At 47.1% G+C, this 12,211-nt stretch overlaps 1 protein-coding gene across 2 annotated transcripts in view; it reads right to left on the bottom strand.

Annotated features, from left to right (window-relative positions):
• LOC141133090 (zinc metalloproteinase-disintegrin-like VLAIP-A) overlaps positions 1 to 12,211 on the bottom strand; it is a 120,232-nt gene that overhangs the window by 4,349 nt on the left and 103,672 nt on the right. For both annotated transcript variants that reach the window (XM_073622219.1, XM_073622220.1), the window contains 2 exons: positions 11,913 to 12,063; positions 3,171 to 3,251 (listed from right to left, as the gene is read on the bottom strand). In XM_073622219.1, the coding sequence (XP_073478320.1) occupies positions 3,171 to 3,251; positions 11,913 to 12,063 (232 nt within the window). The remainder of the gene's footprint in view (positions 1 to 3,170; positions 3,252 to 11,912; positions 12,064 to 12,211) is intronic.

Raw genomic sequence — 12,211 nt, 5'->3', positions numbered from 1 at the left:
CTGGCACGGAGAGGGTTCGGAGGAGGACGGAGCCCTCGGACACTGCGGGGGACATCGCAGGATCCCGGGGACAAGGTAAGTAACGCCGCCCCAGGATCCTGCAATGCGATCCCGAGTGTGGCTCGGGGTTACCGCTAATGGTACTGAATTTTAACCCCGAGCCACACTCGGGAAAACCGCCAGGGAGGCTACCTACACAATCCTCTGAAGGGAAACTTAAAAAAACAGGATGATCTAATTCACATGATTAGATGACTGAAATAAACACAACTTCACCCTGTTGACTAATAAGATATTCAAACTTTCACTTTGCAGGGTTCACATTCCGCTGTGTAGAGTGAACAAGGTGAACATTTTTTTTTATTTTCCTTTAGCATGATTGGGTGTTCTTTGCACAGTAAAAAATAATTTAGCTTAACATCATTCCCTAGGTGAAAATTCACTTTTCAAAGTGAACATGCTGATTAAATCAACCCTAACGTGCAGCAAAGTAAAGATCAAGAACAACCACTGTGCCTGTGCTTTTACAAATCAAGCCAGCACAAGATTCCTTTAACGGCAATACATTTTGTCCTGGCTGCGTTGTCTAGCAGAAGTGGCTAGATTGCAAGAGTAGCTGAACAGAATCACCTTCAGCACCTAAAAGGCATGTTGTGCCAACAATTTGGGAAAGGTCCTTTTCTGCTCCACCATGACTGTGCTCCTGTGTACAGAGCTAGGTCTATTAACATATGTTTGATGAGTTTGGCATGGAAGACTGAGATGGATGTTATTATATTGAATAGTCCTGTTTTGTACATATTTGTAAATCAGTATCACATACCTGCAGGGGCGGACTGACAACTCATGGGGCCCCCGGGCAATAGGAGATTATGAGGCCCCCAGGCAATGGGAGATTATGGGGCCCCCAGGCAATAGGAGATTATGGGGCCACACAGTATACACACACATTCAGTATACACAGACACACAATATACACACGCAGTATACACACACAGAATACACATACACACACTGAAAAGGTACTGGAGAGGCAGGGCAGCTATAATCTTGGGATTTTTAAAAAAACACAGATTTTTACATACTGTCCCTGGTTTTATTGAGGCTGGTAACCCTGATGGGGCCCCTTAGGGCATGGGGCCCTCGGGCAGTGCCCAAGTGCCCGAATGGTCAGTCCGCCCCTGCATACCTGTATACCAGTGCTCTCCAAACTTTCTAAACAAAGGGTCGGTTTACTGTCCTTCAGACTTTAGGGGGGGCAGAGCGGCCAGTGGAAGTAGAAAATGCCCCAGTGGCAGTAGGAGTAAAAAAAATACATAGTGCCTGTAGTCAGTAGAAGGAGCAATAGTACCCAACTGGTATTACTGGGAGGAATAGTGCCTAATTGTTTATGACAGTGGGAGAAATTATGCACCATTCCTGGTGTCAGTGGGAGGAATAGTGTCCCATCATTGGTGTCAGTGTAAGGAAAAATGCCCCATTGGTGTCAGTGAGAGGAATGATTCCCCGATCCTTGTGTCAGTGGAAGGAATAGTTACATAGTTACATAGTTACATACATAGTAGGTGAGGTTGAAAAAAGACCATCAAGTCCAACCTATGTGTGTGATTATATGTCAGTATTACATTGTATATCCCTGTATGTTGCAGTTGTTCAGGTGCTTATCTAATAGTTTCTTGAAACTATCGATGCTCCCCGCTGAGACCACCGCCTGTAGAAGGGAATTCCACACCCTTGCCGCTCTTACAGTATAGAACCCTCTACATAGTTTAAGGTTAAACCTCTTTTCTTCTAATTTTAATTAAACACCCTTCCGCAAAAAAGTTTTATCCCTATTGTAGGGTCACCAGTATGGTATTTGTAAATTGAATACATATCCCCTCTCAAGCGTCTCTTCTCCAGAGAGAATAAGTTCAGTGCTCGCAACCTTTCCTCATAACTAAGATCCTCCAGACCCTTTATTAGCTTTGTTGCTCTTCTTTGTACTCGCTCAATTTCCAGTACATCCTTACTGAGGACTGGTGCCCAGAACTGGTTAGCATACTCTAGGTGCGGCCGGACCAGAGTTTTGTAGAGCAGGAGAATTATCGTTTTACCTCTGGAATTAATCCCCTTTTTAATGCATGCCAATATTCTGTTTGCTTTGTTAGCAGCAGCTTGGCATTGCATGCCATTGCTAAGCCATCTACTAGAACCCCCAGGTCCTTTTCCATCCTAGATAGTGTCCCCTTGGTAGTGTCAGTGGAAAGAATAGTGCCATAAGGACCAGATAAAGGCAAGCAAAGGGCCACATTTAGTCCACGGGCCGCAGTTTGAGGACCACTGACATATACAAATTCTATAATACAGGACTAGTAATCAGATGAGGTCTCTTCCATAACATATGATTTCAAAATATATAAAGATCTACTGAAATATTAGTAGAATTTACAGGAGTTAGCAATGGCAGATTCTGTCATAATTGGTTGTCTGGGCAGTGGAAGTTCATAAAGATATGAGAGGAACACACAAAATAGATGAAGCAGTTGTCTTGGATGGATATGAACCCAGGACTCAGTGATTGCTTATTATCTATTAAAGTAGCACAGTTTTACAGCACCCCTAAACATGTAAGTCATTGTGAAGTCTTAACATTCAGTCGGAATACTGGTTATTGATCAATTACTCAACATTTTAAAGCCACTGGATCAGTATGGATTTACATGCAGTCAAGAATCCAAGCACCAACAAGGCACCCATTTATACTCCCAGACCCTTTAGTATCCTTGTCCCAGAGCCTTATAGCAGCAGGTGTCCCAAAACCTTCAAACATACTGGTTGCATTCCCATTTGTAGATTCTTTACAGTTTGCACAGCTTTTGATCACTTATTATTGCACCCCTTACCCATCAATACAGGAGTTACAGTTTTAAAATATGTTTTACATCCCCTACCCCACCCAACCCAAAGGCTGAGATGCCACAAGAAATACCTCTAAGAACTGTTCCTTACTCCCAGACCAACAGATCCAATTTAAATATGCATCTGTAGTCTGGTGTATCCTTATACACAATGGGTCGGTATCATAGCATTTTCATAAGAACTGGTCAGGAATTGCACCCTACATATTTCTTTCATCACACATTTTCATTAAACTAGAAACCCCAAAGACTCTTAAAATGTAACCTTACCACCTGACCAGGGCACTCAGCATTACAGGCCAGGGACTCATATACAGCTTCTTTGCTTGTGCACGCTCCCTTGTAGCAGACCTGCAAAGGCAGAACAATTTCCATGAATCCATGAGATATTCACATTGTACATCATCTGAAGAATAGACAATTGGCTTCATATCCTATAAAGTAACACACTTATATGAGTGTTCCCACACCCACAATTCATCAGTCAGGTATATATGCATGTCAAGTCTTTTGAATATCTGTAAAGGAAAATAATAAACACTGGAACTGAATACATTTTGTCACCAGTTTTAATGGACTAAAATATTTCAAATATAAATGACATATCAAAAAAACATAGATTGAGCACTGTGGCTAGAGTGGCCAAGTACCCATAAGATGTCATTAAAGCCTAACCTTTTTCAGGCTGGGTTCACACTATACTACACGACAGTAGTACAACTTTCATCCTACTTTGCTCTGCAACATCAGTCCTACATTGGTCCTACATTGATCCTACATTGGTCCTACATCCATCCGACTTTCATGAACAGGATACTACTTTGATCCGACTTTTCAGATAGTATACTTGTCCTTTGACCAATTAAAACTAACACACAATGGAAGGGGCTACAGCAGGGGGCAGGAAATAACAGACCCTTGGGTCTGGTATGGACCTTGAGGGGAACCCCCTACGCCGAAAGAACGGCGTAGGGGTCCCCCCAATCCATACCAGACCCTTATCCGAGCACGCAGCCCAGCCAGTCAGGAATGGGGGTGGGGACGAGCGAGCGCCCCCCCCCTCCTGAACCGTACCAGGCCGCATGCCCTCAACATGGGGGGTTGGTGCCTTGGGGGAGGGGGCGCGCTGTGGCCCCCCCCAAAGCACCTTGTCCCCATGTTGATGAGGACAAGGGCCTCTTCCCGACAAACCTGGCCGTTGGTTGTCGGGGTCTGCGGGCGGGGGGCTTATCGGAATCCGGGAGCCCCCTTTAATAAGGGGGCCCCCAGATCCCGGCCCCCCACCCTTTGTGAATGAGTATGGGGTACATTGTACCCCTACCCATTCACCTAGGGAATAAAGTGTCAATAAAAAAACACAGAACACAGGTTTTTAAAGTAATTTATTAGACAGCTCCGGGGTCTTCTTCCAACTTCGGGGTCTCTCCTGCGTCTCCTCCCGGTGTCCTGATCTTCTGCCAGCTCCTCCGCTATCTTCTACAGCTCTATTGCTAGCGGTGGCCTGGACTTCTGCCTTCTGCCTTCTTCTTTTCTTCCAATGTTGACACGACGCTCTCTCCGGCTGGAATGCTCTCTGTGCGCTCTGCTATGGCTTATATAGGCGGTGACCCCGCCCCCTTATGCCGTCACAGTCCCTGGGCATGCTGGGACTGTGACAGCATAAGGGGTGTGGTCATCGGGTGATGACCACGCCCCCTAAAACGTCACAGTCCCAGCATGCCCAGGGACTGTGACGACATAAGGGGGCGGGGTCACCGCCTATATAAGTCAGAGCGGAGCGCCCAGAGTGCATTCCAGCCGGAGAGAGCATCGTGTCAACATCAGAAGAAGAGAAGAGGGCAGAAGACCGAAGACTGGGCTCCTCCGCTATAGCAAAAGTGCGTCAAAAGAGCAGAAAATAGCGGAGGAGCCCGGCAGAAGACCCGGAGAGCGCGGAGAAGAACCGGAGAGACCCCCGTAGAGAAGGCAGCAGACCGGGCTCCTCCGCTATAGCAAAAGAGCGGCAAAAGAGCAGAAGATAGCGGAGGAGCCCGGCAGAAGACCCGGAGAGTGCGGAGAAGAACCGGAGAGACCCCCGAAGTCGGAAGAAGACCCCCGAAGCCGGAAGAAGACCCCGGAGCTGTCTAATAAATTACTTTAAAAATCTGTCAGGAGGGGTTGTGACCAATCCACACTGTTTTAGTGGAGGAGCACCAACATGCCTCCATCCCAAATATATATGCAAAATGGGGGGACAGAAGCGGGACTTTATATGAGGCATGTGGGTGAATATATTGGGCCAATGATGGGAGTTGGGGTGCAAGGTTTTAAAAAAATACATGATGTTCTATACTCCCTTGCACAGAGAGATTCCTGCGCTGGGATTAAAAATATATTATTGTGCTCTTTGCTATACAAATACGGCAAAGACACGCTTGTTTTTGTTTTTGTTATTGTTTTTGTACTCAACATTGTGTCGCCCTGGCTGCTTTTCCTTTTTTCACACATCTGTCATCCTTTTGATTTTTGCACACCTGTGATGCTGGGATCCGTTCTGTCCAATCCCCGGGGTTGCGACGCGCCCAGCCCAGGACCCATCACCCTCTTGTCACTGACGTGGGCGGGCCCTGGCCTTGGCGCATCGGCGTCATGCCTCCTACACCCCACTTGCGGCGTCTATGCCACCGCATACGGGATGTCTAGTGTTTTCCCTTCTCCGGGCTCAAGCGCTGTACGGGTGGTTAGGTGGCCGCACCCATTGGCCTCCCTTCCCCTCACCGCGTCATCACGCCCGCGCGTGACGTTGGCGTGAGCGCGCCGCATGTTTGCGGCTATATGAGGCTCCATTTGGCCGGGCATCCCACGATTCCGCCACGCATGCTGGACGTCTGGCTCGGCTGGGCATTCATCACTCAGGTAATTTTCTCACACTCTGTCACCTTCTTTCACCCACTTCAGCATATATGCTTTTTTGCACATGTTTTCTATCTTTCTCATCACTCTCACTTCTGCTGTTTCTAGTTCCCTTCCACACACTCAGGGTCACGCCATACCGCTCCCATCCCACTCATTCACAACACCATTGATCTACCATCTCACACATTTCTCATATTTCTACTTTTTTCACCTTTTTTCCCCAGCTCATTTACACTCCCTGTCCTCGCTGGACGTCCCTACCTGCCGGTTTTGTGGGTGCTTGTGTCAGTTGGGCCACTGTGACCGGCATCATTGGGGTGCGCTCTCTGCCTCAACCCCGGGGGAGACTCTATGGACCCAGACCAACATCACATTGCAACACACAGGTCATCATAAATCAATCATTGCATAAATTTGTGAGTATGCAGAAAATTACATTTTCAGCATATGTTCTCTACAAAATATTTATTTATACAATAATAGATACTCCACTGTTTTTGATATAGTTCAATCGCATCAGACTCCTGACGATTGGTTTAAAGCCAAGAAACGCGTTGAGTTTAGATCTATTGATGCATTCATCGATTGTACAATACATGTGTGTTCCTGTCAATGTACTACCAATTCATGAATCTTGCTCGCCCATACATTGCTGTTAATATGTTTTAGAGTCCAGATCCATTGATGTATACACTGACTGTACAATGTATATACGTTCCTGTAACTGTATAACTATTTATGAACCCTGCTTGTCCATACATTGCTGCTAACATGTCTTATTTTGGTCTCAAATGTGCTCTTTTTCCCCTTTTACTCTATCTGGTTCGAATATCAATGTTAATAAACTTTTTTACCATTATTATCTTTTATCATCATTCATGCTGATTAAATACATTTTATTATTTTATTCCATTTATATAATTTTTATTTTTCATCCTTTTTCACCCCAACTCCCATCATTGGCCCAATATATTCACCCACATGCCTCATATAAAGTCCCGCTTCTGTCCCCCCATTTTGCATACTTTAAAAATCTGTGTAGTGTTTTTTTTTTGTTAATTGACACTTTTTCCCTAGGTGAATGGGTAGGGGTATGATGTACCCCATACTCATTCACATAGGGTGAGGGCCGGGATCCGATAAGACCCCGACAACCAACGGCCAGGGTTGTCGGGAAGAGGCCCTTGTCCTCATCAACATGGGGACAAGGTGCTTTGGGGTGGGGGGGGCCGCAGCACGCCCCCCTCCCCCAAGGCACCAACCCCCCCATGTTGAGGGCATGCGGCCTGGTACGGTTCAAGATGGGGGCGTTTGCTCGTCCCCATCCCCATTCCTGACCGGCTGGCTGCGTGCTCGGATAAGGGTCTGGTATGGATTGGGGGGACCCCCACGCCGCTTTTTCGGCATAGGGGGTTCCCCTCAAGGTCCATACCAGACCTAAGGGCTTGGTATGCTCTTGGAGGGGGAACCCATGCCGGTTTTTTATTTAAAATTTGGCGCGGAGTTCCCCCTCAAGATCATCTGAGCACAAGTCGCGTGCCGAAGTCGGATCATGCGAGACGGCGATCCGACTTTGATCCGACTTCAATGATAGTCAATAGGCTGAAGTAGGATCAAAGTCGGACCAAAGTAGTACAGGGAGCATTTCTAAAGTCGGAACGACTTGTGTGGGACCAGTTAGGACGGCTCCCATAGGGAAACATTGGATTTCACACGTCATGCAACATGAGCTCCCAATGTCGGAGCGTTTGTCGGATCAGTGTGAACCTATTTATTGTTAAGTCTAGGGAAGAATGTGGACCTGGTCACATGTGCGGTGCCTGGCATTTTTCTGCATTAGATCAACACCTGTCACCAGAAGGAAACATGAAAACCTGTTGTCTTCTATGTGCCTCGTTCTAATCACATCACAAGGCTGGCGTGATGTGTGGTGTTTAGTTGGGTGTAAAAATGCGAACATGCTGCATTTTTCTGGAGCACACTGGATGGCACCGGATGTCAGAGACCGAAATGGAGTGTTCACTTTGTACACTTCCAATAAAGTGAAAAAAATGTCAACAGTGCATTGCACTGCCTCCTCCCTTTCTGTCAGATCTTTATTTCTGTCTGTGACCCCATTTTGGAAAGTCTCCTTCACAGACAGTAATGAAAACCTGACAGGGGCTTTAACCCTTCCCTATTAAATCCAAAACAAAACAAAAAATGTTTTGGTGGGAATTGGAATTTAAAGGGACACTGGGGTTGATTTAACAAAACTAGAGAGTACAAAATTTGGTGCAGCTCTGCGTGGTAGCCAATCAGCTTTTAACTTCAGCTTGTTCAATTAAGCTTTGACAAATAAACCCTGGAAGCTGATTGGATTCTAAGCAGAACTGCACTGGATTTTGCACTCTCCAGCTTTAGTATATCAACCCCACTGGGTCTTTAACCACCTAGCAACCATCCCATGTTCATTTACTGCGGCAGGACGGTTGCTGTGCATTGGATCATGTATCTGATATGTGATCAGCGCTTGTGCTGTGATTTGTTACAGCACAAGCCGATCTGCGGGTCCCGGCCAATGATTGATTATTGCCAGGACCTACTGATCGGCTCCCTCATTCATGGAAGAGAGTTCTGTGTTGTAAACAACACAGAGCTTTGTACACTGATCGGTGAACTTACTGATTTTTTTATTCCCTGCAAAGCAGGTAAAAAAACAACAAGATCGCTTAGCAAAAGCAGCACATATTGCACACATTACACTTTGTTAGGCACACAGTTAACCCCTTGATTGCCCCTAGATGTTAACCCTATCCCAGCCAGTGCCATTAGTATAGTGACAGTGTATTAGCACTATTTACTGTATTAGTGTCACTATTAATGTCAATGTCAGTTAGTCCGTTAGTGTACCCCCCAGCCAGCGTCAGATTGCCCACCACATTATCACAGTCCCACTATAAGTCACTGATCACCGCCATTACTAGTATAAAAAAATATTAAAATTCCAATATATATACCATTGTTTGTAGACACTATAACTTTTATTCAATCCAAATAATATGCACTTACTGGAATTTTTTATTTTTTTTTACCAAAGACATGTAGTAGAACACATTTTATCCTAAATTCATGAAGAAATTAGATGTTTTACTTTTTTATTGGATATAACCAATAGCAAACATTAAAATTATTGTTTGTTTTTTTTAATTTTCAGTCTTTTACCACCAAAAGAAAGCTTTATTTGTGTGAAAAATGATATAAATTAAATTTGCATACAATGTTGCATGAATATGCTATTGTCAATTAAAATAGAGCAGTGCTGAATAGCAAAAAATGGCCTGGTCATGAAGGGGGTAAAACCTTCTGGAGGGCAAGTGGTTATAGAGACTTTCAGGTTAATGTGACAGTCTCTGGACATAGTTCACCCCAAGTCACACTGCCTTGTCACCAGGCCCGGATTTACTCCCTTTGCCGCCCCAAGGCCGGGTCCTTCAATGCCGCTCCCCCCCCCCCCACACACACACACACACACACACACACACACACACAAACCACGTCCTTTATCGATGACTTCTACAATAGATCAATTAAAAACATATCTCCATACACAAGAACACTGAAAATAACTGGCTTTAATTGTACAGACTAAAAATACTTCAGGGTAAGCGCGCGAGGGGTAAGGATTTTTCGCAGGCAATTTTTCAAGGCAATGGCTGGTGTTAGTGCTTCAATCATCCCCGACACCATGGTTGTTATGGTGTCAGGATGATTGAAACACATTATTTCTATCATTACATTGTAATATAAACTGAAATAGTTCAACCATAATGCAGAATCATTGGGAGCCCTGAGCGTGTCACTTGCCACCATCTCTTGTCACTTGCCACTATGCCTGCCACCAGATGGGGATGTCACTTGCCACTATGCCTGCCACCAGATGGGGATGACACTTGCCACGCTGCCTGCCACCAGATGGGGATATCACTTGCCACGCTGCCTGCCACCAGATAGGGATGTCACTTGCCACCATGCCTGCCACCAGATGGGGATGTCACTTGCCACGCTGCCTGCCACCAGATGGGGATGTCACTTGCCACGCTGCCTGCCACCAGATGGGGATGTCACTTGCCACGCTGCCTACCACCAGATGGGGATGTCACTTGCCACCATTCCTGCCACCAGATGGGGTTGTCACTTGCCACGCTGCCTGCCACCAGATGGGGATGTCACTTGCCACGCTGCCTGCCACCAGATGGGGATATCACTTGCCACGCTGCCTGCCACCAGATGGGGATATCACTTGCCATGCTGCCTGCCACCAGATGGGGATATCACTTGCCACGCTGCCTGCCACCAGATGGGGATGTCACTTGCCACGCTGCCTGCCACCAGATGGGGATGTCACTTGCCACGCTGCCTGCCACCAGATGGGGATGTCACTTGCCACCATGCCTGCCACCAGATGGGGTTGTCACTTGCCACGCTGCCTGCCACCAGATGGGGATGTCACTTGCCACGCTGCCTGCCACCAGATGGGGATATCACTTGCCACGCTGCCTGCCACCAGATGGGGATGTCACTTGCCACACTGCCTGCCACCAGATGGGGATATCACTTGCCACCATGCCTGCCACCAGATGGGGATATCACTTGCCACGCTGCCTGCCACCAGATGGGGATGTCACTTGCCACGCTGCCTGCCACCAGATGGGGATATCACTTGCCACGCTGCCTGCCACCAGATGGGGATATCACTTGCCACGCTGCCTGCCACCAGATTGGAATGTCACTTGCCACGCTGCCTGCCACCAGATTGGGATGTCACTTGCCACCAGATGGGGATGTCACTTGCCACCAGATTGGGATGTCCCTTGCCACCAGATTGGGATGTCCCTTGCCATGCTGCCTGCCATCAGAAGGAGGAGGGCGGAACAGCGGTGCGGGCAATGAGAGATGTCATCTTTCTCCCCCACCGCCGCACCGCTGACATTACTAGCTACTCTCTATTTTTTTCAAAAATGGCGCCGGGCGGTGCAATCATGCTACTGCGCATGCGCCGCCCGGCCGAGCGCTTACGAGCTTTCCCGAGCCCGGCCGGCTTCGGAACGGCGCATGCGCCGTTGCGTGGTCGGCTCGTGGCCATCTTTTCTATGGGCACTGGTGCCCATAATAGCTGTAATGGGCAGCACGAAAGGGGGGGCGGCCGCGAAGTCGCTGCAGGAGCGGCGCCGCCCCTACACCACTGCCGCCCCGAGGCCTGGCCTCAGTGGCCTTGTGGCTAATCCGGCCCTGCTTGTCACCTTCTCCCTTCAGCATCCTTGTCTGTAAAAGCTCTGGTGTCAGAGCCTAAACAGAGGAAGGACAGTATGACAGCGGCCTCTGACTGGCTGCTTAAGCCCAAGAGCCATCATGAAAGAGGAAGTCACATGCTCCCTCATACCCAGAAGCCCAGCTCTAATAAATTCCAAAAACAGATTAGATCTGCTACTATTCATAGTCATATACTAATTGTGTAAAAGCTTTAGTAATTAGATCTACAGGACACAGAACTAATGTATGCATACTACAGCAAGACATGCTTTTGAGCTCTTCTCTTAGGGCGCTTAGGCGTCGGCGCTTCACCGTCGTTTTTGCAGCGCTTTTTGGCCACTAGCGGGGTGCTTTTAACCCCCATTAACGGTCAAAAAAGGGTTATAATCCTCGGCAAAGCGGCGCTGCCCATTGATTTCAATGGGCATGGGCGCTTTAAGAGTGGTGTATACATCGCTCCTACAGCGCCTCAAAGATGCTGCTTGCAGGACTTTTTTGAGCATCCTGCCAGCGCACTGCTCCAGTGTGAAAGCCCTCGGGCTTTCAAATTGGAGGGAAAGGAGAGGCGCTTTACAGGTGCTGTTTTTAGCACTATAGCGCCTGTAAAACACCTCAGGATGAAAGGGGGTCTTAGGGTCAGAAGTAAAGCTTTCCGGATCGGGACGCAAGCAAGTAGGAAAATCTTGAACTGGTTACTTGTATCTACACTAAATATTAACACAGACATTCTGAGGACCAAAGAGATGGTGGTATTTTTGGACCCTATAACTCTTGATTTCTGAATTTCAAAAGCAGTAGTGAAAGTTCAACAGTGAAGAAGCTCACCTTCTCCTCTTCACACTTTGCTCCATTCTGTACCATTCCAGATGGGTGCAGGACTGCCTTGCAAGCACCAGCTTTAGCTCTGGCAGTGTCGGCATTGATATTAGGAGAGTCGTTTCCACCAGAGCAGAAGAGAACCCCACAGTTCATATCCCTAACAGGAGACAAAGATCTCTACTGTAAATTACTTACAAAAATAACCACACATTTTACTGTGTTGATACAACATGTATATTACCAGGCTTATGTGGTAAGACAGTGTAATAAATGAGCCTTGGAGCTTCAGTGAAAGGGACTCATGG

Source organism: Aquarana catesbeiana, linkage group LG03 (assembly GCF_042186555.1).
Source record: "Aquarana catesbeiana isolate 2022-GZ linkage group LG03, ASM4218655v1, whole genome shotgun sequence".
In the NCBI taxonomy this organism is placed as follows: Eukaryota; Metazoa; Chordata; class Amphibia; order Anura; family Ranidae; genus Aquarana; species Aquarana catesbeiana.
The sequence above is the reverse complement of the archived record's forward strand: the minus strand, read 5'-3'. Positions and strand labels throughout refer to the sequence as shown.